The 27,904-nt window shown below is 45.8% G+C and overlaps 1 protein-coding gene across 1 annotated transcript; it reads right to left on the bottom strand.

The window, feature by feature from the left end:
• Positions 1-2: 2 nt before the first annotated feature.
• Positions 3-27,152, bottom strand: pkd1b (polycystic kidney disease 1b; the record flags this gene model as incomplete). Its single annotated transcript, XM_079214034.1, has 38 exons — positions 3-1,680; positions 1,764-1,875; positions 2,832-3,034; positions 3,114-3,248; positions 3,350-3,454; positions 4,043-4,225; positions 4,333-4,507; positions 4,898-5,098; positions 5,959-6,113; positions 6,201-6,398; positions 7,572-7,774; positions 7,939-8,132; positions 8,228-8,342; positions 8,647-9,037; positions 9,191-9,334; positions 10,256-10,379; positions 10,676-10,886; positions 10,985-11,125; positions 13,714-13,881; positions 14,017-14,212; positions 14,362-14,617; positions 14,711-14,864; positions 16,102-16,809; positions 16,900-17,044; positions 17,517-17,654; positions 17,830-17,980; positions 18,172-18,300; positions 18,447-18,549; positions 18,659-18,941; positions 19,424-19,564; positions 19,787-19,939; positions 20,120-23,778; positions 24,392-24,528; positions 24,623-24,798; positions 24,936-25,067; positions 25,784-26,548; positions 26,658-26,923; positions 27,005-27,152. 38 exons carry the CDS (start codon positions 27,150-27,152, stop codon positions 793-795), a joined length of 11,886 nt encoding a protein of 3,961 aa, XP_079070160.1. The 3' UTR covers positions 3-792.
• Positions 27,153-27,904: the final 752 nt, after the last annotated feature.

Here is a 27,904-nt window from a genome sequence, read left to right as displayed (position 1 = left end):
TCTTTTCTGTCTCTTTTCTGTTCACTCACAGTATAAAGATCTGCCTGCCTGTCCTCACGTGTATGGTCAACAGGCTTTTTGGCCGAAATAATTGCTATGGTTTGGAAAAAAATTACTTGCACGTCTATTATTTCTTCTGCAGACCCCCATGCATTGGATAGGAGTTTATTATAAGAAAGGCCAGAAGGCAAAGTTAGTTTGATGGATAGACTCAATATGTCCATTCTGTAAGTAAGGTGTGCTAGAATCTCCTTTTTAAGTTTATACTTGCAAGAATGATCAAAAGCAATGCAGCAGAGTCCACAATATCCTGACTTGTAGTCTCTACATGGGTCAAGCCGCAAAACCGAGGATCTTACAATTCCCTTGATTTAACGATCCGTCAATAGAAGCAACAGCGGCTGTCACTTGACTCACTCTAACACTAAAGAATGCTCACACCTTTTAAACACCACACCCTAAACAGGTTTTTTTTTATTTTTTAATCTGTGTTCTTCAAACCCAAACCGACATTCACCTGATGACATCCTCTGGGTTATTTTCTCACACCTGAAGAAACTCCTTCAAAACCACAGAAAACATTATTCAACTATTTTCACCGGGCTGAAGTCAATTTACACTCATGTGTCAATTCCGAGGTTGTTTAATGCTTTACTGAATGGCACCTGCAAACAATAGGAACTCATCTAACCAGTTTTTAATTATGCAGTGCCAAAGAAGCAGCACATACAGCAGCTGCACACCACTCCAGATATTTAGTCCGATCTGTCTTCTTCCACAGTAAACCCAATGTCAGTCTTGCTCAGTCCAAGCCTTCCTCTTCACGGGGACTCCATCACGGATATGCCGTCTTGCCCCTTCTTCGCTCCTGGGCCTGGTGTTAGTGAATGCTAAATAGTCTCCTCCGTTGTCACATGGAGCAACTCCACCGTGAGCATGGAGGATCCGATGAGCCGTGTCGGCTGAATGAGAGCTCCCAGAATGCCAAGCTCTCCTGCGGGGGAACTCACCGCATTCAGGGGAATCTGCGGGATACAAGCCCGAGATTCCAGATGCAAGCTTGGCTGCTTCAGGAGCATTGTTGTTGCTCAAGGCGTGAGGCTGGAATGGCACGGAGTAGGTGCTAAGTGTGCGGGGATACCTGCAGACCGATGCGGCAGAGGAGTGAGGCGTGGAGGGGGCGAAGGAGAAGGAGGATGGAAGGGAGACTCGCGGTTTGGGGTAAAAAACGCCTCTCTTCCTGTGTCTCACTTCTCCTGCTTCCTTTCCTTCTCCTTCCAGTTCCTTTGGCCTTTCCGGTTCTCCGAACATTTCTCCACCCTTGTCCTTGTTACTGATACACTTCTTCCTCCTCCTCTCCTGAGCCTCTTCTAGTTTCATTTCCAGGTTGTGGACGTCCTCAGTTATCTGATTGACCTGGTCAAAACGGGATAGCAGTACACTGACGCAGGGCAGCAGGCGGTCCAAGTAGGGCTGGACGTCAAACCCAGCCTCGGACACTGACGAGTCCTCAGACCTCGTGGAGAGAGACGAGGACAGGGGACGGGGGGATGAAAGTGAGGAGGACAGGGAAGGGGAGCAGGAAGAGGGGAGGGTGGAAGACAAGGTAGAGAGACGGGATTCCTGTGAGGACCTGGAGGGAGGGACGTCCATACCTTCGAACTTCACCCTGTGCCGGAACTTGAAAGGAAAAAAGACACGCGTGGAATCAGCAACATGACTCGGCTTTGGAAGTTTTGCACCACAACAAATGCAATGCCTACCTCTTTGGCTTTGGTGAGTCCCATCCACAGTCTGAGTCTTTTAATGAAGAACTCCACCATCTCATAGTCTTGTGGTTCAATAGTTGGACAGTACAGCTCGGCTTGCACTGTCCTAAAAGACACAGCAAAAGTTAGCAATGAAACCTACTCAATGCAGTATTTACCTAACACATATTAACTCATTGTTGGCACTCTGCTACGGGATAATTTGAAGCGTTGGTAGAAATCCCACTTATCATTCTTAAAATTGAAATATATCCGATTTTCCTCTGGCGTCACCGTGAGTCTGAGGTTTTGTTTGAAAAGTCTCTACAACTATATGTATGGATCCCCATAAAAATTGTATTAAACTTTCATGTCCCCCACTGGATGAATTGTAATCGCTTTGGTGATCTACTATTTCACAAAGCGCCATCATCAGAAGGTTGTTCAATTGGTCTATGGCCAAATATCTGCAAAACTAATGACATCCCCATCAGCCTCAGCTGCACTAGTGCTCATTGGTTGGTAGTGATGCATTACATGCACTCTTTTTTAATGAATTGTACTTCTGAGAGTAGCTGTCTTGCACAAAACGTTTTACTCTTTCTTGAGTACATTTGTAATAAAAGTGTGTACTTCCACTCCTTTACATTGGGCTACACACTTGTCCGTACCATTGTGCCGTTCAATTGGCTACCGTAGGACAAAGCTTTGAAAGGGAAGAGTTAGCGGAAAGTTATTCAGTTGGTTGTAATCTGCAACCTCACAACTAGAAGCCACTACATCCTACACACTGGTCCTTTAAGTAAGGAAACATCATCATATTAGCGTTGTCATTGTGAGCATGTTAGCCTGCACTGCTATGCTTACGTTCAGCCAAACAGAGCCTGATCTAGTTGTACATGCATTTTTTATATATTTGTTCATGCTCATCAAATGTCAAATGTACAAATATGTCATGTGAGACGAGGATGGACTCTTGGGAGTTTGGGTTACATCTAACTACTGACATTGCAGTGCTGGGATTTTTAGACTTCATATCCACACAACCATCCGCTGGTAATATTATGCACATACATTGTGTACCTGTATGTACGGATGAGAACAGCTCCACAGAGTCTGGCTAAGAGCCAAACACTTCCCCCCATCAGTAGAAGCCCATAGACGGGGCCCAGGGCTGGGTGGACCCTGCAAAGTCTACGGAGAGCCATTCGGCCACGCAGGATGGACAGTACTGAGACCCCGGTCTGACGCACTGACAGGAAACCCTCCACAGAACGGGAGAAGAGCTGAAACAAAGACAGAGGCATAGCAAATACATTTTGTCTTGAGAAACACTCGATTCAGCTGAACGCTTTCTTATCGTACCGTGTTTCCAAGGTGAATGCAAAGCAGCAGCAGCAACAGCAGCAGGGCAGCCAGGGCCCACAGCTCCCTCCAGGCCCTCTGCAGCACTCTGCCGAACACCACCCACCTCCGCACGAACCTCAAGGTTCCCAGCAGCTGGAGCACACGGCGATGGGAATTAGCCGACATTTAATAGAGAGTGGGGACCAGTGGACCAGTATCGAGGTGTATAATGATGAAGGAGAGCTCTCGTTTACCTTGAGAACAAGTAGAGTGAGCAGGACAGCGGCACACTGAGAGCACCGCTGTGCCAGGAGGGCAGCACTGTGGAAGTTGATGAAGCTGTCCGGTTGGGATCCAAGCTAAATGGCATGTACATGTCATTGTAATGTCATCAAAGCAACACATTGAATAGGCCTTTTAAAAAATATGTTTTAACAAGGTAGTCATTATCTTTAACTATTGCAATTTGTTTCTCTAATTCCAAAGAGTGAAGGGTTGTATGTGCATGTCGGAGCTTAATTTAGCATTTGCCCCCAGATCATTACTCTTATTATTACTATTAGTATTTGCTCAGACTTCCCTCTTTTGAAATAATATTGTTATATAAAAAAAAAGTTTATTTGTTTGTTTTGGAATTTTTTATTTTTTTGTGTCCATTTCAATTTGTCTATATTTTCTGTTTCTGTATATTCCTATGAATTGCATATGAATACCCCTATTTTGCGTACTGCCCCTTGCACCTATAAAAACAACAACAACGACAAATAAAGAATACATCATTATAATTTGACGAGTGAAGCACTCACAATGGCTTTTAAGTTGTAGGTTACCAGCAACTGGTCCAATTTGGACTCACATGGGTTAACACACAACAAGGGCCTGCTCAGATGACACTCATGTATGGAGGTAATCATAATACTAAATGTTTTTCTGTTTTTGTTTCTTACCTTGGAAACACAGCAGGTGGCCTGGGACAGGGAGCAGAGCTGCAGGATAGCCGTTGCCAGGGACAACAAGGCCAGGAGAAGCTGGAAACAGTGTCTGCACCGAGGCAGAACATGGGCACGCTCAGTGGCAATGGACCATAGCTCTCCGAACAAGATGAGGAGAGCAGAGAGGAGAAGGAGAACCTGGTGGATTACAACACTGGAATTATTTCAGAATCTTCCGCTTCCGAATGTGCATCACGCCTCGCATCTGTTCTTTGTGTAGTTGAAGGGATTGCAGTGTTTCCTACCGTAAGTGCCACCTGCAGGTCCAGTCCAGACAGGGATGAAGGGATGAGGAGTGGATGGATGGAGAGAGAGGAGGTGACTTGCTGTGTCTGAGCCCACACTAGTTGCATGGACACACACACAAATAAACCAGACTCTCTGTGGTAGTGTGTGAAGTCCAGAGAAAGGGTTTTAAACCTGTGAGGGAAAAAAAAAATATGGTAACATATAGATCTCAAATATGATCAGTGTGTCTCTGAAAGTGAAGATTTCATAATTACAACTGAGGGTTAAGAGGATCATCAGATGATTCAGTATCTCATGCAAATTATGCATCTACGAGCAAATAATAATGTGAGATTATGCATTATATTATTTGTTCCCAGAAGAAGAAAAAACTATCGTATTGTTTTTGCTTTTTGGCAAATTTGAATGGGGGCACGCCTCATTATTTTTCAAAAGAGTAATTCAATCCTGCCTTTCTCTCAACAGATTCAACATCTGAAGAACAAACGGTATTGATGAACACGTGCTCGGTATGTCTCGGAGATGCAGTCAACGTCACCTCGCCATTACTAATCCACTCACTGTTTCTTGCCCCAATCGGCCATTTGCAAGTCAGCCAGGAGCTGGCGTGTTGTTACACTGCCGTTTCCCAGAAATACACTTTCCACGGGACGGAGAGGACGTGTGCACTGCAGCCGCGGCCATCCGACTAGGCGCAGCGTAGGGTTCTGGTGCAGGTGCGTCACCAAGGTGTTGTTGATCCACCGCTCTGCATCCGACCAGCTGGATGAAAAGCAAAAAAGAACCAGGACAGTGCCGATTTTCAAGTTCATTAGTTTTTTTCCTTTCTCCACAGACATTCTCTTTCATCTCAATAATGAGACTGTGTCTACTTTTAATTAGTCATTAGTCAAACTGGTTGAATTAAGAATTAAGGCAGTACCAAGACATGCACAAGCAGGTACAGTCATGTAAGGACAAGTTTTTCTTTCTTCTTTTTTTCATGTTAATACCTTGATGTGTGTTTCTGAGGACACTTAAAAAAAAGTTGACTGCATGATTAGGGTGATTTATGGAAGCCCTAAGGTAGTGGTGCACTTCAGCTTCTTGTGGCCGAAATATTTTTTCCTACCAACCAAAACTCGTGTCCTTAAGGAATAGATTATACTCGCAAAACCTTTTTTTTCCACCTGTTAGTCATAAACACAATGAGAAAACAATATAGATCAGAACTAGAAAATGGCTTGTAAGAATTTCTTTGTTCTCACTATAATAGATAATAGTGATAAGACATTATTTTTGGGGGATTTTGAAAAATATCTCTGACAATGCCTAATAGTAAAAAGATACACTGAGAAAATGAGAATATTTGATAGAATATTTGTTCCCAGTTCAGTCCCAGGATGTACACAAACGCCTCTGTCCCTGATGTTTGACAGGGAACGCCGTGTGAGCACACCTGATGAAGACCAACTCAATCCAAAAATAAATAAAAATCTGCATCATAATAATGATGGAACAAGCAGTGTGCTATGGTCAAGGTCTTCTCCCCACAGATACAGTGTGTGGCTGCATTCAATATGGTGCAGTGCATTCGGTATGGTGCAGTGTTTTGACAGCAACAAGCTGAGTGTTGCCCTTACTCTCTGAGTGAGGTGAGGTTCGGGGCCCCGGAGGGTGCTGTGCAAAGCTGGCGTCTGACAGCGAAGTGCAGCAGCCTGCCCTGCCTCTGCTCCACGCCGTCCTGGTAGTTCACCATCAGCACCAGCAGCAGGAAGAACAGCTGGCACACACAGTGCTGTACAGAAACGACAGTCATTAACAAAAAGATGCTCCTCCGACAAACTGCCAGTCAATTTTTTATATTTAGGTTTTTCATTCTCACCCTCATGAGGGATCTCAGAGCTCGGACTTTGCGGGCCTCCTCTTTGGCCTGCAGCAGCCCGTAGCCACATGGAGGCCGGACCTTCCCCCCTTGCTCCCCGAACGCCCTCGCCACGGAACTCTGCTGAGCCAGCTGCTCCTCCACCTCTGCATCCACGGGCCTCCACAGTGCTGTGTGGATTAGCGCCTGCACACACACCTGAGCGAGGAAGACAGAGACGCTGGATCACAGGAGTTTACCCCCACCAAAGGTCTAAAACAGGGGTAGCCCACACAGTGCCGTGGGCACCTGGTCGCCCGCAGGAACCAGGTGAGTCGCCCGCGAGGCATGTTCTAAAAATAGAACAAGTTTTGAGCTTTGTCAAAAAAAATTTTTTTTAAAACAATACAACAATTCTGTATATATGAACTCTGACCATTTCTGAAGTCAATGTTCAATATTGTGCGCATGTCAAACCAGCATCTTCAGTGTTCCCCCACCGTTATATCAGCGGGCGCCCTCCACCCTGTACTTTAAGGTTCTCTTTCCTATAGAACATGTCTACACCTTGTTCTGTGATTATACAAACTAAACGGCCGTATGTTATTGATCGTATCTACACGACAGCATGCAATTTCTGTCTCTACATGGTTGCGTCTACTTCTCTGCTCTCAGTCGCGCACGGCGGAGTTCCGCCCGATGCGCTGCACACAGGTGAGACACACAGTGGACAGAGAGAGTCAGTATTTATCAAACTGGGGCGGTATTTATTACAGGTGGGGCGCAAGAGGAAATGCTGATTTTAAATGTTCACCGTACGCCGTTAACAGGTTACGCTTGCGCATGTGCAACTCGCCGATTCTTGGCATTTTGCCAAAAGCCGATCTTTATGAGATCTCTGTGAAGTCTTTCCTGCTGTTGCGTCTCTCAACACTGAGCATGAATTGAGAGCCGTAACAAATCTACAACCCCCTTTTAAAAAAGATGTGTAGAGGAAAGCAGCTCACTGCAGCCACTAATACTGATACAACCTGATAGGTCACATGTCTGCACTCATTCTGTTTCGTTTTGCAAAAAAATAGCTCATTGTTTTCCACAATAAGCTATTAGTTGTTTTTTGAACGGATATAACTTTATTTTCTTCTTTTTTTCCTACCATCATTGTCATATAAATTATTGTTAATAATTATTGTGATGAATAATTAACATTGATATGTGATCAGACAGTCACTTTGCATTTATTATTATTAAAAGGGGATCTGTGCAACTTTGTTGTGCAGGAAGTTTGTATCAAACAAGGAGCCCTTCGTATTATTTTGTACCCTTGAAGTAGCTCTCGGTTTCAAAAAGGTTGGTGACCCCTGGTCTAAAGTGTTGATGAGATGAGCTCACCTTTAGAGGTTCCAGCAGCAGAGCAGAGGCCAGGAAGGCAGAGAGAGCGGACACAAGCCACATGAGGACGGCTGCTCTGGACAGGAAGCTCCCGTAGAGGCCGACCACAGCCAGGCACGCTCCCAGCAGCGCGGCCACCAGGGGGTAAATCACACACAGGGCCCAGGGAGGGAGCAGCCAGCTGGACTGACCCCGAGCAACACCTGGGATGGTGGGGGGGTGGGGTCATCAGATCATCAGATTACAGAATATAAATATACCAATTAGCTATTTACTGGGTGTTTTTTTTATCACATAGTCTAGCACAGGGATTCACATCTGAGGGCTTATTCACTACTTATCCATGGAAAGATTGTGGGTCTAGTACCTATGCGCGTGGTGAAGGAGGAGCGCGTGGAGTCAGGAGACGGGCTCGGCAGGAAGGTGCTGGCCACGGAGTCTACAGAGAGCACAGAGGGACACCTGTTGAGTCCTGCGGCATACAGGGCCGAACAGGACTGCGCATCTGGCTTGTGGATCTCCTCACTCTGCTCTGACCAGCTGCTGCAGGAGGTGCTCCGGCTGAGTGGGAGAAAATCGCAGCAATATGGGACACTCCGAGCAACATAGAACTTGTATGAAATGGCAGTCGCATGGTGCACAGAAAGGATCCGTACGTGATTGAGAGCGATGAGGTTGTTCTAGGGGAATCCCAGCCGCTGTCTGAGTTGCTGTTTGTTATATCTGCTGTGTCCTCTGCTGCTGCTGCTATAGACATCAGTAGATCCTCCTCTGGAGTCAAGCACAATCCAATAGAATCAGACTAGTCACACTGTACACACGCATATATATTTCCATGGATCCACCCTACTCTTAGACGGTTAGGATGTGGGGTTTTGTCTTTTGCAGTAAAGTGCTGTCAATTCCTGATACTTTCCCACAACCTGTCTGCACTCCTTCTGCTTGAGGTGATACTTTTGCTTGTATGAAGCCATACAATACTCACTTTGACTATGGCAACAGAAAAACCGCTGGCTGGGGACACAATATGTAGCTAATAGATCAAGAACTTCTGTTTATTTCAATAGTTTCTCACCAGACAGAGACAGGAATGTTGTCAGATTGTTGTTGTGAGCTTGCTCTAAGCTGGTTTTCATGGCGTGGACCTTTTTGTCCAGTGAAGCAGGGGATTGGTGAGAACTGGAAATGTCTTTTGAAGGGGAGGAGGCCGAGGCCAGCCGGAGCTGCATCAGGGCCTTTTTTCTCCTCAGCTGGCGTGCAGGGCCCAGAGCAGGTGAAGCCTTGCAGAGGTTGGGGGCAGGGGTCGTCTTGGTGAGGCATGGGCTCGCAGGTAGATTGAGGAGGCTGTCGCAGGATGGCCATGTGCCCATGGCTTCCTCTTGACACGCTCCATCTGTCTGGGGCGCCAAGATAGATGCAGCCCAAAAGTCCAGAATACTGGAGTTGAATGCCTTGCTCTCCAGTAACTAGGAACAAGAAGAACCCTTCATTAGACAGGGGAGGAACCGCAATTATTTGTGTGTGTGTGTGTGTGTGTGTGTGTGTGTGTGTGTGTGTGTGTGTGTGTGTGTGTGTGTGTGTGTGTGTGTGTGTTTGTGTGTGTGTGCTCCAGCGCTCACAGATGAAGGACTGTCTCGTGCTGGGCCGGAAGAGTCTGACAGAGACAGGAAGGAAGATCCGGAGAGCGCCGATTGGCCGAGGTAAACGTCCATCTCCACAGAGTGACAAACAGGAGAAGGAGGAACTGATAGGTCCACGGTTACCTGGGTCACACACACGCACAAACACACACACACACACACACACACACACACACACATAAACTTTCCTGAGTATGCGTTCAGATACATGGAAAACACTCACTTGTATTGTTTCCACACTGAGATAAGACTGTTTGACAAACAAAGCTTGGACGCACGTCCAACACATCGATGTAATGACCTCTAATCAGCAGCACACAGAAGCACGGGTAAGAGCAGACACGAACACACCTAAGCAAAACTCCAGTCACACAGTTTTAAATAACACATCAACGTGTCAAACTAAGTCATATCAAACTGATCCGGCTCATATGAGGCAACACATCACAACTCGTCACTTTAGTGGCACTGTCTGAGCAGAGTTGTTCGATTCACAAAACAAAACTACTAGGTCAGGTTTGGGTTCAAATAAGTATGTTTGTTACATAACTTCATTTACGTACATAAATACAGTATGTTAAGTTTTGTATGCAAGTAAGTAAGACGTAAATCGCAGCAAGTATCTTACCTACGTGACGTAAGTTAAGTACGTTACGTATATGATATAAGTTAAGATCCAGATATAAGTTAAGTATGTTACTTACTTGGCATATGTTAAGTATGTGATGAATTAAGTACGTGATATAAGTTAACTATGTTCCTTACATGACGTAAGTTGAGTACATAAGATAAATTAAGAATGTTACTTATGTGATATAAATTAAGTATGTGATATAAATTAAGTATTTTATATAAGTTAAGTACATATATCATGACCCCTGTCTTAATAAAACACATAAACTTGGAGCATCATAGTTTGATGCGTAGGGCCACTGAGCAAGCTGCCATATTTGACCGGTTGAGAGTGAGGACGGGGTGTATGAGGACGAGGCTTCCTTCAGCAGTAAATTGCATCATGAAAATAAAGTAGCCGTTTTAAGTTACCTGACTGTGAGCTTTTCTAAACAGGAAACAGAGGAAACACTGGAGAGGAAACACCAGTACAGCAACAGTCATCCCCACGGCAACCGCCTCCACGTTAACCAGCAGCTGGGCTGACACCGGTCCACTTGTGGCAAAGGGACACAGATCAGGTTCATGTCATGAAAAAAATGACATAATGTCCCTTTGAATGAGCCAAAAATACTATCAAACATTACATTGTATATTTTACTGACAATGCAATGTTATATTACCCAAAGAACCAATGATTATTCCGTTATTATTTTAGTGATTAAAGGACCGTATGTTAATGTTATTGAACTAGGTATACTAATTTACTTTCTTTTCTTTTTTTCTGACACTTTTTATTCCATTAATGCCTTGCCATGAAATGATTAGGGGTTAAAACCTAGGCCATCCTACCTGTGCCTCTCTGTGCCAACAGCCCCGTACCACATAGCCCCCAGTGCCAGGTAGAGGTGCAGCATAAGAGCACTGCATGTGACCCTCTGACCCCTGGTAAAACGGCTGTGGGCCGGACGTTCCCACAGTGAGAGCCACAGGTGGCGCTCGACCATCCCAAACGTCAGCTGGGAGGTGAAGACCCGTCGAAACTGAGAAAGCTCCTCGGGGCCTGTCCGGAAAAAGACACCACAGCCGCTAAACTTAGTTAGCAACAGAATCATAGATGTACATGATATTACTTCGCTGAAAGTAAGTGTATACGCTTACATGAGGCCAGAACTTCTTTCTCCACAGAGCCGTTCTTCTGATTCTCCACGGAGAGCCAGTCCTCTAGCAGGAAGAAGAACATGTGGTCCGTCTGAGGGTCCCAAACCACCACGTGCTGAACGTACCAGGATGGGTGCAGACCTACATTTACATGGATGATAGTCAAATACATTCACACATGTCGTCACCTCGCCTACTTACAGTCATGGGTGGATTATAAAACATTGGGCTCGTCATAAAAATGGCAACCAGCAGTTTCTATACATTTTTATAATATTTTTTTTTTTAAGATTTTTTAAAATAACTTATTGAAACTGCACTGAACCAACAAATGGAAAACCTGAATACATTTGTACTTTATTCTATTTCTTGCCAGACACCTGGCAGTGCTTCTGCTCACACAGTTGAGCCACATTGACCCTGATCCAGGTCACAATGAAACCCTGATCTAGGTCACAGTGAAACCCTGATCCAGGTCACAATGAAACCCTGATCCAGGTTCACGATGGGCATCACTAAGCCTGGACCTGTACTTGCATTTATTAAAGTTCATAGAGGAGAAAGGTTTCTCACAGATATATGCTTCCAAAAAGGTACATTACCCGACTGGTCACTTTTGTCAGCTCAGGGAAGGATGGAGGCAATTCTCTCAGAAATGGTCCAGTCATGTCTGGTCTTCCTCTCTGAATTTAGCTTTTAGATCTCTGCTGCAAGTCAATAAGTTGCAACAGACTCGGGACTGAGAAATGTGTACTGTGTACTCTGTATGTATGTGTGTACTGTGTACTCTGTATGCATATGTGTACTGTGTACTCTGTATGCATGTGTGTGCGTACTGTGTACTCTTTACCAGCGCATGGTCGTGTGTCGAGTAGCGCAGAGTAAAACTGAACAGCTGATCGGAGCAGAGCTGCCGTCTCTCTGTGGACAGTGTTGTTCTATTTCATCCTTACTGACCGCCAGAGGCAGTGTTTTCACACTGGATATCTTCCGTCTTGCGCTTGCGCAGTTTGAGTACGTATACCAAAAAATGTCACGTGTGACCTCAGATGAGTCCCCAGCCGGGTATAACTTCCGGCCTCATCCTGAGATCATGTCCTTTTTCATCTTCTCGCTACGCAGGCTAACGAACGTGTTAGCATCAGCTAATGCTGAACTTGTGTAAACAGAGCTTGTCGCTGATAGCCTTGTGACCTCCGGTCGGAGTCGTGGGTCTCTCGCCCTCCAAAGGCTGCGACAAGCTGTACCCTCGTAGGAGGGAACGGTGCGCTCGGCATCCAGACCGTCGAGCCGGGCAGCGTACCCATCCCCGGTCATCACTTCTACACCGTGAAGTATCGGGTGAGATCGACTAACATTATTTGCCGACAGCAGCAGATCCCACGATTGGCAGGGCGCTCTGAAGAGCGCTCCGGCTAATTAGCGGAGTGCTAACGGACGCACCGCTCGGCGCGGCTAGGTTGCTACACCGTCGCGGCCGGCTTAAGCGAGCAGAACGTCCTGTGCGGACTGACTTGGTGGCGCTGCGGGGTGAGTCATTGACGATACTGAGCACGTGCATCAATGTCGGCAGATATTGCGGCTGTTATAGTGGCAAAGTGTCTCCAAGCTAGGAAGAAGCAGGCTAACCGAGACCACGCTAATTCTGACAGCTACTAGACTAGTAGCTGTCAGAAGACAGACTGTGCCGGCCTGTCTCCACAGTAGCACAGTGCTCTGAAGAAAGCGCTGAAGCTTACTGGCTGATCACCAATAATCACAGCTGCCGGACTAGTGAAGAGAGCGTTGCGCTCCCCTCTCCTAGACAGACTGTGCCCGACCTATTGCCACTCGACCGGTTCCCCACTAGCTCATTGCTCTCGCTGAAGCTTACTGGAGGAAACCGAGGAACACAGCTGCTGGACTAGTGAAGAGAGCGCTGCGCTCCCCTCTCCTAGACAGACTGTGCCTGACCTGTTGCCACAGGACGGTGCTTCCTTCTTTCTTTTCCCTACCACTAGCTCGGTGCTCTAGAAGAGGCGCTGGAGCTACCGGTAGAACATTGAGTCACGGTCATGTTTAACCTTGCCGGCTGTGGGACCTGTTTGGCTCCCCTCCAGCCTGAAGACGGCCATGACCTTTGCCCCTCCTGTCTGGGCCTCGAGCACCTAAGGGAGGGTCTCTCGGCAGACCCATGCATGAACTGCGGCATTATGCCTTACGCAGTGAGGGTCGCTAGATTGGCTGAGGTGGAACGCCTGATGGGTGGGGGTGACCTTCCCCCGTCAGGACAGCCGGATCCAGCCCAACAGACTCGGGTCAAACGCCGGCTCTCGGGGGCCGCAGGCCCCGCCCCAGGAGAGCTAAATCCGGAAGGTTGACTTCTAGGATGGAGCTGCTGACTGCCGAGCTAGCTCAGATGAAGTCTCTTCTCCTGACCCTCCACCCTAGTGCGGTGGGGACTGGGGCATCAGATCCACTCCTGGCCGAGCCGGTCCTAGAGGAACCGGTCCCGGAGGAACCGGTCCCGGAGGAACCGGTCCTAGAGGAGGACATTGTCTCGTTAACAGCGTCCGGCAATTTCTTCACTGAATACAGTGACGGGCAGGCCTCCCATTCTTCCGGGCCTGGTTCCCATTACAGTTACAACCGGCCCTTTGAGGACGACCATGATGCTGATGTGGCCCGGGGTGAAAATGAGTTTGACACCCCTGCTTTAGAAGAAGGATATTTTTGCAGTTTTCATGTACCTGTGTTATCATGCCAGATACGAATTTTCCAAACTTCTCCCAGGTTGTCGTCTGTCTCCAGGTGAAATTGGTCCAGGCTGCCACGCTGAAAAGCTCCATCCCTCTGCAGATGGCGGGAGCCGCTCTTGGTCACACCGTACAGGCTGATGCCAACATGTGCTGTGGTGCCTGGTGGGTGCATTAATCATGTCCATCATATGCAGTTTGAGGTTTCATGAATTCTAACATGAAAATGCTTTCACTACTTATATTTTTGTGTTCAAGTTTTCGTTTTGACATTGCATTGACTTGTCCTTTGCTGACCTGCTCCTCGCCTCCAGCCAGTCTTGACCAGCACTCTGTAGTGGTACAGCCCCGGCCGGCCACACAGAGGGACCTGGCTGAGTCTCAAGCTGTCCAAGTGGTCCAGTTTATGGGCGATAAGCCCCACCAGCAGGTGAATCAGGACCAGGACAGCGCACACAATCCCCACCACCATGTTACGCATGGGACCGCCTGGCTGCATAGATAAGACACAGATGGATGGATGGATGGAGAGAGAGAGAGAGAGAGAGAGAGAGAGAGAAAAAGAGAGGCCTGTTGATGACTGTTTTCTTTCTAATCCTGACTTTGCATTTAGGGGAATGGATGCCTGGTGTCCTCACATACCGGTGGCAGCAGAACAACAGCCCCGGGATGAACAAACAAGCTGGCGCCAAACATGGTGAGGTGCTGGGTGAGGCACTGCGCCATGTGGAGCGTGCTGCCCTCCAGTGGTTGTAGACCCTCACTGCTCCAACGCCTCTCCTGCACGCTGTAGTACCGGCACAGCGAGCTGAAGACACACACCGACACGTGGACGGGACCGCCGCCGCTGAGAGACGAGGTCAGGTTGACAGAGAGGGTCTCGTCTGTCCTGTCCAAACTGTAGTGAAAGAATAACGCAGCCACTTCTTTATACACGTCCAAATGAGCAACCGAACAGAGCAAGGAGTTACAGAAAAGAGCCGTGACTTACAGTGGGGACAGGAATATGGTTTCCTCTGCGGAGGTGGTTGGAGCAGAGAGAGTGAGGGCCCATACTCTCACTAGGGAATCCCGGGATGCATTAGTCCCCAGCACCGTGGAGCTCACTTCTATCTTAACATGTCCCAGACTCACCGGAGTAGCTCCTAGATATGCATAATGCAGTTTGAACACAGCCTTTTCTAATTCATAATTTAATGGAAAAACTCACAGATATACAGTAAGGTTAATTCATTATTATGTAGGCGTTGCATGATCGCCCTTAAAGCTACAGTCACTAACTTTGATTGAAATAACTGCTTTGTCATATTTAATCTGTGACAAAAAAGGAAACAGGTTCCTCTGCCTCCTTTTAGAGCTCCTAATGGAATTTAAATGATTCCACCGCGCAACAACCAATCAGAGCAGCTGCCAATCATTGCTCATGAACACCAATCCACTGTCAAACTGGGCAGCGCTGATCAAATGTTTACAGAAACTCCATTTTAGTGTACTGTGTAGCTGTAAAAGGAGAGAATTATGACACAAAAGTTATTTTAATTATAGTTACCAACTGCAGCTTTAAAGATAGTTCACTTATTTGACAGAAGATTAGGCATCGTGATATGTCATGTGTACGACAAACCTTCCCGATACTGTCACAGACAAAAATGTAGTTTGAATGTGAAGTCTGGCAGTCATTACCTTATTCATGCTGAAGTAAGGGCAGCCCACTAATCATTTTTAAATTCTATTATATTATGTGTATTACAACCGCAGGAAGCCAGCATGTTTATATTCTTAATGAACAGACGTTAAAAGCCATGTTGTGTCTGGCTGTGAAAATGTGACAATGCCTGACTTTCCACTGTGATCGGCTCATTTATTTTCTATAAACTAAAACTGACAGTAGCTCTAATTGCTTTTTTTTTTATAACAACAACGTATCAAATGAGGACATGAAAGGGGTCCCTCATAGTGATGAACACACACAGCATTATCAGCCGGTTCCTCTCACATTTAAAAGCTTTATAGTGAGTTTCTGCTTATTGTTGCAGAGACTCACTGCATCTTTACTGTTCTGGTTCACTCTCACAGCATTGTTTCCGGCCGCAGCAGACAGCGGTTTTCAGTGAAAACAGCCCACTTGCTCAGGGGAATTTAGTGGAGCATTTGACGCTGTATATTTTTTCCAAACCTGGTAGCGACCAAAAACGGAGCTGTTATTTAAAAAAAGTTGATATAATCATATTAGACATTCCACACATATGAGCTTTGAATAGCAAATAATTGGCTTGTACCCATTAGAAGTGGGATATAGGTGCATAGTCAGAAATAAATAGTAAAAAGCCATGAAGGTCAATTGGTCATTAATATTATAACAACAAAAATCGTCTACTGTACCTGGGTCCAGACTGAAGTTGAAGGAGATGTATAAACCTGCGTTTTCATCCAGTCCATCCACAGCTCTGACTGTGAGGTTCAACCTCCCTTCGTTGGGGAGAGTCACGGCAAGACACGTCCCATTGCCAGTTTCACCTACCCTCCCATCTCCACCCCCATTGTCCTGTCCCACGGGGTATTTGTTGGGCAAGGTGACCCGAATGGCCTGATTGGGGTCCAGACCCTGGATGGGTATGGGCTGGCCCTGAGGCGTGGTGAGCTCCATGGCAACCAGAGCGGTGGAAATCGGAGGGTCGGCCATCGTCAGCAATGGGTTGGCATCCATACCAAACAGTACCTGGACCACCTCAGACTTCTGACTCTTCAGGCGAGCGGTGAGGGAGGCGGGGATGTGGAACCGACATGGTAGAGAACTCTTCGATCCGTCAGCTACCGATGACTGAGACTGGCCAGTCTGGTTTCGGTAGAACTGCTGCGTGCAGAGGAGGTTGGAAGGTTCTCCATGGAAACCCACCGTGTCGATATAAGGAGTGGAGAGCGAAAGGGGCGCCTCGCCATGAACACGTGAGTGCATCAAAGAGCGCATCAGGGCCCCAGCGTGACCCAGCGCCAACAAGGTGATTGTGGGAGCCGAGTGCAGGGTGCTGGAGTAGGCTGGGTGAGAACTGGAAGCACTGGCAGACTCAGACACAGCCGCCAGGGTGCTACCTGGAGACAAGGAGATTGCGGAAATATTCAGCAAAGTTCACCATCAGCAGATGTTTCATGCAGACCTTTCATGCAGGAGACAGTGGTCACCTATGATGTTCAGGATGTCCCTTCCCGTTTCCAGAGCTGACAAAACACCAGGACTCATCTGTTCCTCCATGACATGGATCATCTTCCCCACCGCTTCCAGAACCTTCTGCTGGCACTTTTCACATACCAATTCACTGGGAACAGCCTTGGGGGGAAACAGAGCAAATTTAAATGTTTTTTTAAAGGAATTTATTTCTGTAAAGCTTTGAAAATGAAGCACATTTTCACAATTATGATGAGAAAACGTCTGCATCTCTTTCAGTGAAAAATCTAATATTTTAACCAACAGCAGTTCTAATCACAACTACCAAAGCCATTCATTTTCATTATATATGCCTGCTAGTTTACATAATTGCCACAAAAAATATTTTTCTGTATACTAAATACAGGGCGAGGGATTTCATGCTGTAATGGTCTTTGAATAAAAATTCTAATGGACCTCAATGGGGACATTTATATTGTATTTATAGACTTAATAAAAGAGGTGAAGCCTGAAATGGAAAAAACCTCACACCTTTAGTCTCTAAAGCCTGAAGCCTTTCAAACATTACTGAGTCTCACTTGTTAATTATTTTTGGGGTGAGAATGGTGAGGAAACAAACTAGTCGAATTCTTACAGTAGACTGTGACAACGCAGAGCTGATCTGATTGACATTCAGCAAGGAGGACACGGGGAGGGAGGCCAGGGCTTGGGTCACATTTTCACGGATCTCCCTTCTGTCCATGAGCTCTGTGGCAGTGCGTCCAGACTCCATCTGTGGAGAGGTGGGTGAAACTCATTAGTCCCGATTCCGAACACATGCAAACCTTCAGAGATTCACACATCCACTATGCTCTTAATCTTCAGGATTGTTTTGTTATAGGTAATCATAATCAGTCTAAAGTGTCATTTCATGCATTGGTAAATGAGGTATGATGCTGACACACAACCTGGTTGAGCTGGCTGGTGAGGGCAATGGAATAAGGGATGATCTCTTGAGGGTTGCCATGTTGGACCAAAGCCCACAGCTCTATCTGGCTCTTGTTTCTTAGCCACTGGCTGGCAACTCCGTCCCTTGGAGGAGTTTCAACTGTCAACTTTCTGGGGAGAAAAGCAATCAGGAATAGTGAGAGTTCAGTAAAATGTGACAATGACATAAGGCATAATGTGTATTAACCTAAATGAGTATTCTAACCTTTGACTGAAAAATAAAGTATGGTGGCAAGTGATGCACATTGCAGAATTGTGCTTGTGCTATTTTGCTAAAGCTGCATCAAATCCTGGTGGCTCACCTGTTCAGAGCAATGACCTTTGCCCCCAGGTGGTCCTCCACCAGCAGTGTAACTGTGATTACTGACGTGTTTTTTTCTCGCCCAGGACTTCCCATTGGAACCAGGCTGCCAAATGTTGCACGGGTACCCCTGGGGAGAGAAATTAAGACATACAAGATAAACAGCTTAAGTTGGAAAGGAAGTAATTCCAAACCTTACTTCTTAATGCAGTTTCTAATATTCAGGTAACACACTTCCTAGTTCAATAATAGCTGTAGGTTGAGGCCTGTGTTCACCTGTACAAAGTGAGCAGGGGGCATATCGTGCCAGTGGACTGGCATGGCGCTGCCTGGAAGGTATAGATCAGCTGAGAGGCCCTGTTTTCTTCATCTTGCCACCCTGCCAAACACGACCAAGCTCAAATCAACAAGCTGCCTGTTCTCCATTGAAAGTCACACATATTGATACATGTTGGATTTAGTCACACTTCTAGGAAGACCAGTGTTACCTGAGCAGCTGTAGGTGACCACTGTCTCCAGCAGACGTATATCTGACTCTGGACTGAGATCACACAGGCCTCCGTGTGGCGGATTGTTGGGAAGTATCGTCAGGCTGGCGCTGCCCCACAACCCTCTGCCAGGCTGGGATACATTGAGAGTGAAGGTATAACTCTGCCCTGCCTGCAGGACACCTGAACGCACCACCAAGTTAGGAGAATGTCTCCCGGTAGAGGTGGACGCCTCGTTAAGGTCAAGGGTCACGCCAGTCTGGTCCTCAGCACTCCATTTGTACTGAGAGAAGACACATACATTAATCATAATAATACCGGATGTCTTATTGTCCGTAAATATTTGTTCATGTCTTGGCTGCAAATGATAAACCATTGTGCTGTTCATTTATCTAGCTAATTAAGCATTACTGAGATTGAATATAGATTAAACTGTCCAATCACAAATAAATTAGTTAAGTCGATAAACACTCAAATTAAGAAGATAATGACCAACAACACAACAGAGACCGCAGGGGAGCACAATGTGTTGCAATACCATTGTTTGTTCTATTCGTCATGTATTTTATGAAATATTTGCCTATTTTTCACCAAAACATTTTGAAACTTTGGATTGAGCGTTTTAATACTTTCACAGTATTTCTTTAGCACCTAGACCTACTTTCTAATCCAAAAATAAATGGAAATCTCTTTTTCTACAATATGGAACCTTTACTTTAAAAACACAACTTTACATAACCTGAAAGTATTCACCAGAATCATTACCTGAGCCTGGTCATCACACTGTCCACATTGTCCAGATAGGATGATGGGGCTGTTGTAATTAATGTGGTGAGGGGAGGACAGGACAGAGCAGGACACACACTCCACAATCACAGGAAATACAGGAGCTTCACACACAGTCACCTCAAGATAAAAAAAACGGGTATGTGTGGTAAGCAACTTGTTCGACAAACTTTGTGTGGTAAATTCTTCCATTTTTGCCCAAATCTTAAAAACAATTTCACTTGCAAGAGATATTTAAAACATCTTCTCATTTTCTCTCAACTGAATGGCAGGTGCAACAAAAAAACACTGAAAGTCAACATTAAAGTTATGCTTTTGTGTAGGATTATGGGTAATACTCACTGTCTGATTGACAGAGGCAGGCCTCGTCCCTGCCTTGTGTACAGTGAGGGTGAAAATATAGTTGGTGCCTGGGTGCAGCTGAGTGCTCAGTACAGTCATTTTACTGCTGTTAGTCCCAATGGGCTGCTTTACCAAATGAGAATCCGTGGAGTTCTGAAAATACAAACATCCAGGTGTTAGTATCACTGACAAACAGTAGATTTAAATTGGGAAGATGACAGTGTATCATATAATTTCTCTTATCTCATCTATACTTCCTTATCCAACTCAAAATAATAGCAATTAATACCACTTTATTACATTAAGGTTGCGTTAACATCAAGATGCCTTTACCACTGGCATGAAGGTCCAGTGGTACTGCAGTGTATCCTCGACTCCTGGTTCTACATCCGGGTCTTGGGACTCAGATCCATCTAGGACGAGGTCACTGAGGCTGGGCCACAGTCTGTGTAATCCTCCCTTGATGACAGCTGTCAGCGGTGAGGGGACCACTGTAATGCTGGTTCTTCGTCTGACAAGTAGAGGAGTTCCCTGGAGTGAAACAGTGAATACGAGGCAATACTGTCCCATACCGAGAGTATGCTTCGGGAGTAAGAGAAAAGGGGACGTTGCATCTACCTGACTTCTAAGAGCAACTTTGTTGCCAGATAATTCTAAACTAGTGCAATCTGACTTTTTAAGTATCTCCCATAAGTATGTGGCTTTGTAAGCAGAGCAGTTAATGGCCACGCTTGCTTCAAAGACGCTCTGTCTGGACCTGAAGACAGTAGACCGGCTCTGGACAAGAGAAGCTTGAGGGCTGGAACACTGGGGCTCCTCCACCTCCATGTGTAGTTGGGTGGACACATTGCTGACACGGTTGAGAACTTTGATTGTAACACTGTATTTCCCAGGAATATAATAAGTATGATTGACTGTGCTCAAGTCTGTCACAAATGCTTCAGTGGAATCTCCAAAGTACCAGAGGTATCTAGGATTGCTCGCTCTGTTCACTTTTGCAGAAAACTCGACAGCATGTCCAACAAATATTCTTTCTGATTGACAGACGAGCTTGACCTTCTTAACGGGCCACTGAACTGTGGCAGTATCATTTACCCTCTTGGAGCAGATTCCATTGGTGGCGAGCACGCTAAAAGACAATGAACCACTCTCTGGTGGAGTAAAGATCACTTCTTGTCCCGTGAGCCAGATGGCCTTAGACTCCACCAAATGAAATATCCAGGTGTAGTTAACTGGAAAACCACTTTGAATTTCTGCCCTGAACAGGACTCCTTTCAGAGCCTCTAGAGGATCCGAGCAACAGTTCACAAGTTGCAAACCTTGAATATGCTTAGTGACCAGAATGCTGGAAGATACCTCCATACCGCTGATGTGGTTCCAACCTTTCACTGTAACTAGATGTGTCCCTGCTGGAAGGCTTGATGTGGTGAACCGCCCTTCAAGAATATCCTGAGTATGAATCCAGTCTTTGTTTCTAAATGTTATAGAAAAGTTCACATTGCTTCCTTTGGAGATTGTCGGAATGAAAGTTACTTCTTCCTCGGTGCAGAAAGAAGACTCGGAAACGTTCAGCCTTAGTTCTTTGATTGCATCTTCGACTGCGACGCTGTGTGAAACCATCTGCCAATTTATCCCATTGGAGACATTCAAAGACACCTGATAGATGCCTGCACATTGAAAAGTGTAGCTAAAGGTCTGATTAGAAGCATTAAAAAACATAGCACCTCTACCTTTCCAGTTCCAGTGCAGATCACTACCCTTCCGAATACGCCCATGGAGTTGAACAGCAGCACTGGTGGTGATATAAAAGGGATGCGTCTTTCCTTCAATTTCAAAGTCCACCTCTTGGACCTCCTCTTGCACATTAAACTCTTTGGTAACATTGCTGTGACTGAGGACATTCTGAACTGAAACTTTAAATAGACAATGACCAACACTTGCAAAAGTGTGGAGAAGAGAGGGCGCTTGGGTTTGCAGGGGTGACAGATCAGACTTCACGTACCAAAGGTACTGTAGGTCTGACCCAGTAACCACAGATACAGAGATGTTCACTAATTTCCCTAGTGCCACAATGTTTGATTGTGTTGTAATGTGTGCACCTGTTACAAGCTGTACTGCCACTAAATAAACAATGCTAGTGGCCTCACCCAACTTGTTACAAGCTCTTAGCTGAACTGAAATCCAACCAGGAGTTTCAGCTAACATATGAAAAAGCTTTCCATCACCAGAGATTCGTCGGTTTATTCCGCTCAGTGTAGCAAGCCAGTGATAAGTGAGATTGGAGCCCTTAGCGATTGAAGCAGTAAATAGCAGTTCCTCTTGGGTTGGTACGTATTTCATGTTTGTCAGGCTCTGATATTTGATCTGAAGACCCTCTATTCCTTCAAAGACTTCAATCAAAATAGCTGCTTCCTTTCTACTCACCAAGTTCTGTGCTATAACCCTTACTTGATAAACCCCTGGTTTCAGGAAAGCAAATCTAAACTGATAGGTCCCCTGTTTGGTTGAGGTTATACCGTCAACAGTCCAGTAATAGTTGGTGCTACTGATAGCACTGCTAACTGCTGAGATAATAGCTTCTTCCCCAACTACAGCATAAGGCTGGTTGGTGTGAAGGGAAATGTCTGAAATAATAGGTAAAACATTGACTTTGAGGGTCACAGAATCACGACTAACAGCATTAAATGCTGTGGTAGTCACTATGAACTGACCCGCTGAAGTAAAGATGTGTGACACATTGGGCCTCCGTTCCACCTGAGATCCATCTCCAAAGTCCCACAGCACTGACACATTGCTGCCAGTGCAACTGGCAACCCAAAATGACACTAATGTACTCACTGTCAGAGTGCCACTTTCACTATCATGCGCTACAGACAGCTTACTTACGGGGTTTTGAACAGTGATACAAGCTCTGGCTGTTTTGTTGCTGACTTTGTTACTCGCCGTTACTGATACCTCTTCAACACCTTCATCTCTAAAGAAAAAACACTTTTGAGCGATTTCTGTCACGGCACTAAGACATGATGGGCTGAGAAACCATTTCAATTGGTAACCATTCATCTGAACAGGGGACATTAAAACCTTGAGGCATGTCTCTTCTCCCACTCTTACGACTTCCTGTGATGCCAGCACTGTCATGTTGGTTATTGCCGCTTCAACACAGATGCTTGTATTAAATGATACAGATGTAACAGAACTAAACACAGTCAGGCTGATATAAGAAATCCCTTGGCTTTGAAATGTGTGCATGGCCGTCGACTGTCCCCTCACTACACTCAACGGTGATCCATCTCCAAACAGCCAATGGAAAGTCAGAATGGATATGTTCCCATTCACCTGAGCGGTAAACTGTATGTCTCGTCCACTCATGATGTATTCTTGAGGGAGAACTCCACTAACAGCCAATCTATAGACTTCTACATCAATAGACTGATGAGCTTGGCTGAGAGAATTGAAGACAGTTACATCTACTGTATAGTTCCCTGGCAATTGATAGACATGGGAGATGGAACCATCTGTACGGTTTCCCTGCAGAGACCCATCACCAAAGTCAAAATTCCACATGAGACTCGTGCCAGTGGTTACTGTCGCTCTGAAATCTGTTGCAGAGCTCAGTTCACTGGGTCCGTTGCAGCTGAACGTTAATCCAGAGATTTTCTCCATAACTTCCACCATGAGCCAGTTGGTCAGGACTGCAAGAGTGTTGTTTGCACACACTGTGACGTTATAAACTCCTGCAGATGCAAAAGTGTGGCTGACCCTACGGTAGGTGCCTTGGACAGTTTCAGAGCCATCGGCAAAGTCCCATGTGTAGACAACGGGGTAGGTGGAGGGCTCTGCGGAAGCTTCCAGAAGGAGAGTCTGTTTGACGAGGGGCACGGGAAGGGAAGAGGAAATGAAGAGGTGATTTAATTGCGGGCGAACACTTATCTTCAGTGACGTATCAGTGTTGTCATATTGGTTGGAGACTTGGACGTGAAGCATGTAGTCATCTGCATAAAACAAAGACAGGTGAAGAAAAAGTGCTTACCTTGATGGACTGAATAGAATACAAAGCCCAGTTTCTACCTGTTCCATTTGTATCACCAAATGTCACCAAAATATGGAATTTTCAAATTCTACCTTAAGTGGGCTTTTAAAACAAAACTAGGATGAATTTTTGAGGCAAATAAAAACGTAACGTAAATGAAAAAATATCTCCAAATAATAAATGGTTCTCTGTCAAAATAACAGCAAAAATATATATTACCAGGTTAATTAAATGCCTGTGTAATTGTCCGTATCTTCAGAGCAGCAATTAAGCTGCATTAATCCAAAAATAGGCAAAGACGTGGATACCAGGCATTTAAGGGACCATTTGAGAAACTGCAGTTGGCACTTCTGCACTGGAACACTAGAGGTTGCCGTCAACTGCATCATCTCCTTTGTGGGAACTATCTAACTTCATTATGTTAATAGTTAGATGCTGACTTATTATGCCTGTTGTTTGGTGCTAGGCAGGTAGTATGCAGTGGTTTTCCCCCTCTCAAATTACACATAAGCATTTGATCTGTTGTATTTATTTTTTTAAGATAGGTGCAGCTTTAATAATTTGTGTGTTTTTACCTGGGATGGGATAGGAATAGTTCACAGAGTCCTGGACATATACTTGCTTCTCTCCTCTCGCTGTAAACCCTTCTATGATCTGACATGGAGCAGAGTGGTTGTGGAGTACCTGGCTACTGCCATCCCCAAAATCCCATCTACATGATATACACCACATGGACATTTAGAAGTACATTTCTAGTGGTGGTAGTAAAGCATGCCATCCATAGGATTTCCTCTGCAATGCCTTACCTGAAGGTGACTGGCAGGGAGATGTCCACTTTGACCCTGAGGGTGTAGAGGTGTGCAGCATCCACAGCTACGACCTCCCTGGCTAACAGGAACTCTGGCTCAGCCAGCTTGGTCCATTCATCGGCAGTCAGGAGGATTTGTTGGTTCTGGGAGCTCACATGGTTGGAAGCTGTCATCTAGCAGAAAGAGAAAAGGTTATTTTTTAAAGTCTCCGAATGTAATTAATACAGAAATCCTTAATTAAATGTTATACTTGAATGAAACAACAAAAACTCAGCAGAGTTAAAACACAGAGACAACTAAATGATCTTACCCTGAGCTTATACTCATCAGGATTCTTGAAAATCACACTGTAAGATTCTCCTTCATGGGCAAACTTCTCCAGGTTGTCAATCACCCATGTGAATTTAACTGAGGAACCACTCTCCACTTTAGCTATAAATAACTACAATGACAAAAAAATTAAAAGATGCATCAAATATAAATGTCAGAGAATAAATAATCAAACTAAGGTCCCTTTTTAGTTTTACATGCCAACATTTCTCTGTGAACAGTGAGTGAAAGGCTCAAGAGGCTGTAAGCACCATCAGTGCTTTGCATTGCAAACATGCTGACAATTGCAATCAACAGGTCAAGAAATCAGTATATTCTTTACTTTGGTTTTAGACAAAATACCTACAAAGCTGTACTTTGGGTTAAGGTATGATTAGCAAATGGTAGCATGCATAGATGGTGAACATAAAGGTATGTAACACATTTCGCAGCTATTCATCCAATAGTTAACAAGACGTTTCACTGAAAAACATGAAATTTGACCTCATGGTGCCACTTTTAAAAAAGTCAGAAGATCACCAACATCACAAGGATACGTCTTCAGGGAACCATGAATGTTTGTACCAGATGTTTTACCAATGCATCAAGAAAACGTGGATATATTTCACATGACGAGTGATACATTTGACCTTCAGGAGTGAATAGGTGAAAGGTCTAGGGATTTCAGAAATCGTTAGAATTCGTCCCCTGAGGACAATGAAAGTCTTCACATAATTTGAATGGCTGTCATTCAAATGTGGTGGTATCTAGAGCCACTCGATGCTGACTTGAACTTTTTTCTCAAATAAGCAGAATGTGTTTGTTGTTAATTCATTTTTGCATACTCACCTGTGGAGTGTCTACGAGCATCCTCCAGCATCCGTGTGGCTCAACACTAAGCCCTGTCACTGCCTCGTAGCCACACACACTCACACTCACAGTCTGAGAGCTTACTGTATCCATCACGTTGATGTTCAGCGTTTGAACCCCGACTGAGGGCAAAACCAGGGTGGCAGAGGAGAACCAGGCATCACGGGACTGTCCTTCACAGCCAGCCTGAGAGTGAGCCACCTCTTTGGGGCAAGATGGAAGGAAGGGGACCCCAGTCCGGAGAACTGGAGCTGACCATGAGCTGCTGGCCTTCCCTCCAGACAGGACCTTGATAACAATGAGTGTTGGGACGTTGATTCGGACATGAATCTGGTTCTTTTCATCCGGCACAGGGTGGACGACGTGAAGCCCAAAGGGAGATCTCACACTTGGAGTAGGACCAGTTGTCAGGTCCCAATTATCTGGGGCGGCGGTTGTCTCTCTGTGGGTGAAGCCAAAGCTGTTGTCGTGCTCGGTAGCTCTATGAAGATTGTCCACGTACAGCATCCTCACATCACACACCACCCCGTCCACCCACAGGCCTCCTTGGGGCGGGGAAGTGAGGCCCCCCTCCCACCAACCTCCCGACTCCGTCCTCCTAAGGGACACGTAACTCTGGCGCCAGGGGGAGTTTAAAGAGGCTTTACCGTTCAGGCAATGTAGGAATGCACCAGAGTCACGAGTGTGCTGTATAGCCACAATATCATCAGGGTACACAACGATCGCTCGATCTGGAAGAAGCAGCTGTAACCAAAAAACAAACAAACAGGAAAATGTATCAGGAATCTATTTTTTTTTTCTCCCCCATATTTTTTATTCAAACATCATCCGTTTTGGCTGCAGGTCAACTCACGCTTAGACTGTTGAGTTCTGAGCTAGGGTTTATTCTCAGAGGCAGGTCTGCCACCAGGTGGTAAAAGGGGGGTATTGCTAGGTATCTGGCCGGTAAAGCGAAGCCGCGGGCCCCTGCTGCAGAGTCGTAGGGGCTGCAGGGACTGGTGGTGGGCACACATACCTCCAGCAGGTGGCACCAGTACTGGCCCATACTGCAGCCCCCCGTGGTGTTACACAGCGGTATGGCCGAGCAGCAGCTGAATGGATTGAGGAGAGAGCTGCAACCTGAGGGGGAAAAAGAGGAGATTATCACTGGCGGTGTCAGGAGCTCCCAGAAAACCCCCCACAAGGGCCACTGCACTGTACCTGGAGGCACCAGGTGGTGGTTGGGGTTGCAGTAGGGACGGAGGATCTGGACCCGGGCAAGGGAGGACACTAGGCTGGGCTGGACCACAAGCTCCACTGATACCAACTGACCGGCGTGACTGAACCACGTCCCTGGGAACAGCTGCATCTGTGGGTGTCAGATGGAGAACACTTTTTTTAAATATTCATCCATATTTTTTTGGGGTTCCCAAACCTTTTTTTGTTCAATATACTCACACAGCCCGGTCAGATAATAATGCTTTATTCATTACGTTTCCTGTTTCCGGTACCTTTTTTGCTGCTTGCTTGCTAACTATTTTCCATGCACTTTCAATTCGCGAATTCGCGGCAGTTGAAATATCCCAACTCCGGCAAAAAAAATCGCGTGACGCAAAATTGCGTCAGCCAATCAGCGTTGAGAATCAGCGTTGAGAATCAGCGTTGAGAATCAGCGTTGAGAATCAGCACTGAGAAGCTCCGCCCGTCACCCCCGCCATCTTGTCGTTGCTAAATCAAACTGCTGCTGAAGCAGCGCTGGTAGCGGTCGTCATTCAGACGCTGTTGTGGGACTACGGATAATATTATGAACCCAGACACGATGGAGTTTGATGTTCCAACGTATGTGGAATTTACACAACAAGTATAAAGCAGAACTAGTGGTAATTTCCATTGTGGATGGCGGAAACGGTATCCGTTTTACGGAGATAAGCCAGACGCCAGAGTCGGTGAAATTCACCGAGCTCTGTGCGGCTACGGATGGTGTTATGAACCCAAACACGAGGGCGTTTGATGTTCCGGCATTTTTGGGACTTCCACAACAAGTATAAAGCAGAACTAGTGGTTATTTATTCCATGGTCGATAGAGGAAATGTAAGCTCTTTTCATGGAGAGAAGCAACGG

The sequence above is a fragment of the Taurulus bubalis genome (genome assembly GCF_910589615.1).
Source record: "Taurulus bubalis genome assembly, chromosome: 2".
In the NCBI taxonomy this organism is placed as follows: domain Eukaryota; kingdom Metazoa; phylum Chordata; class Actinopteri; order Perciformes; family Cottidae; genus Taurulus; species Taurulus bubalis.
The sequence above is the reverse complement of the archived record's forward strand: the minus strand, read 5'-3'. Positions and strand labels throughout refer to the sequence as shown.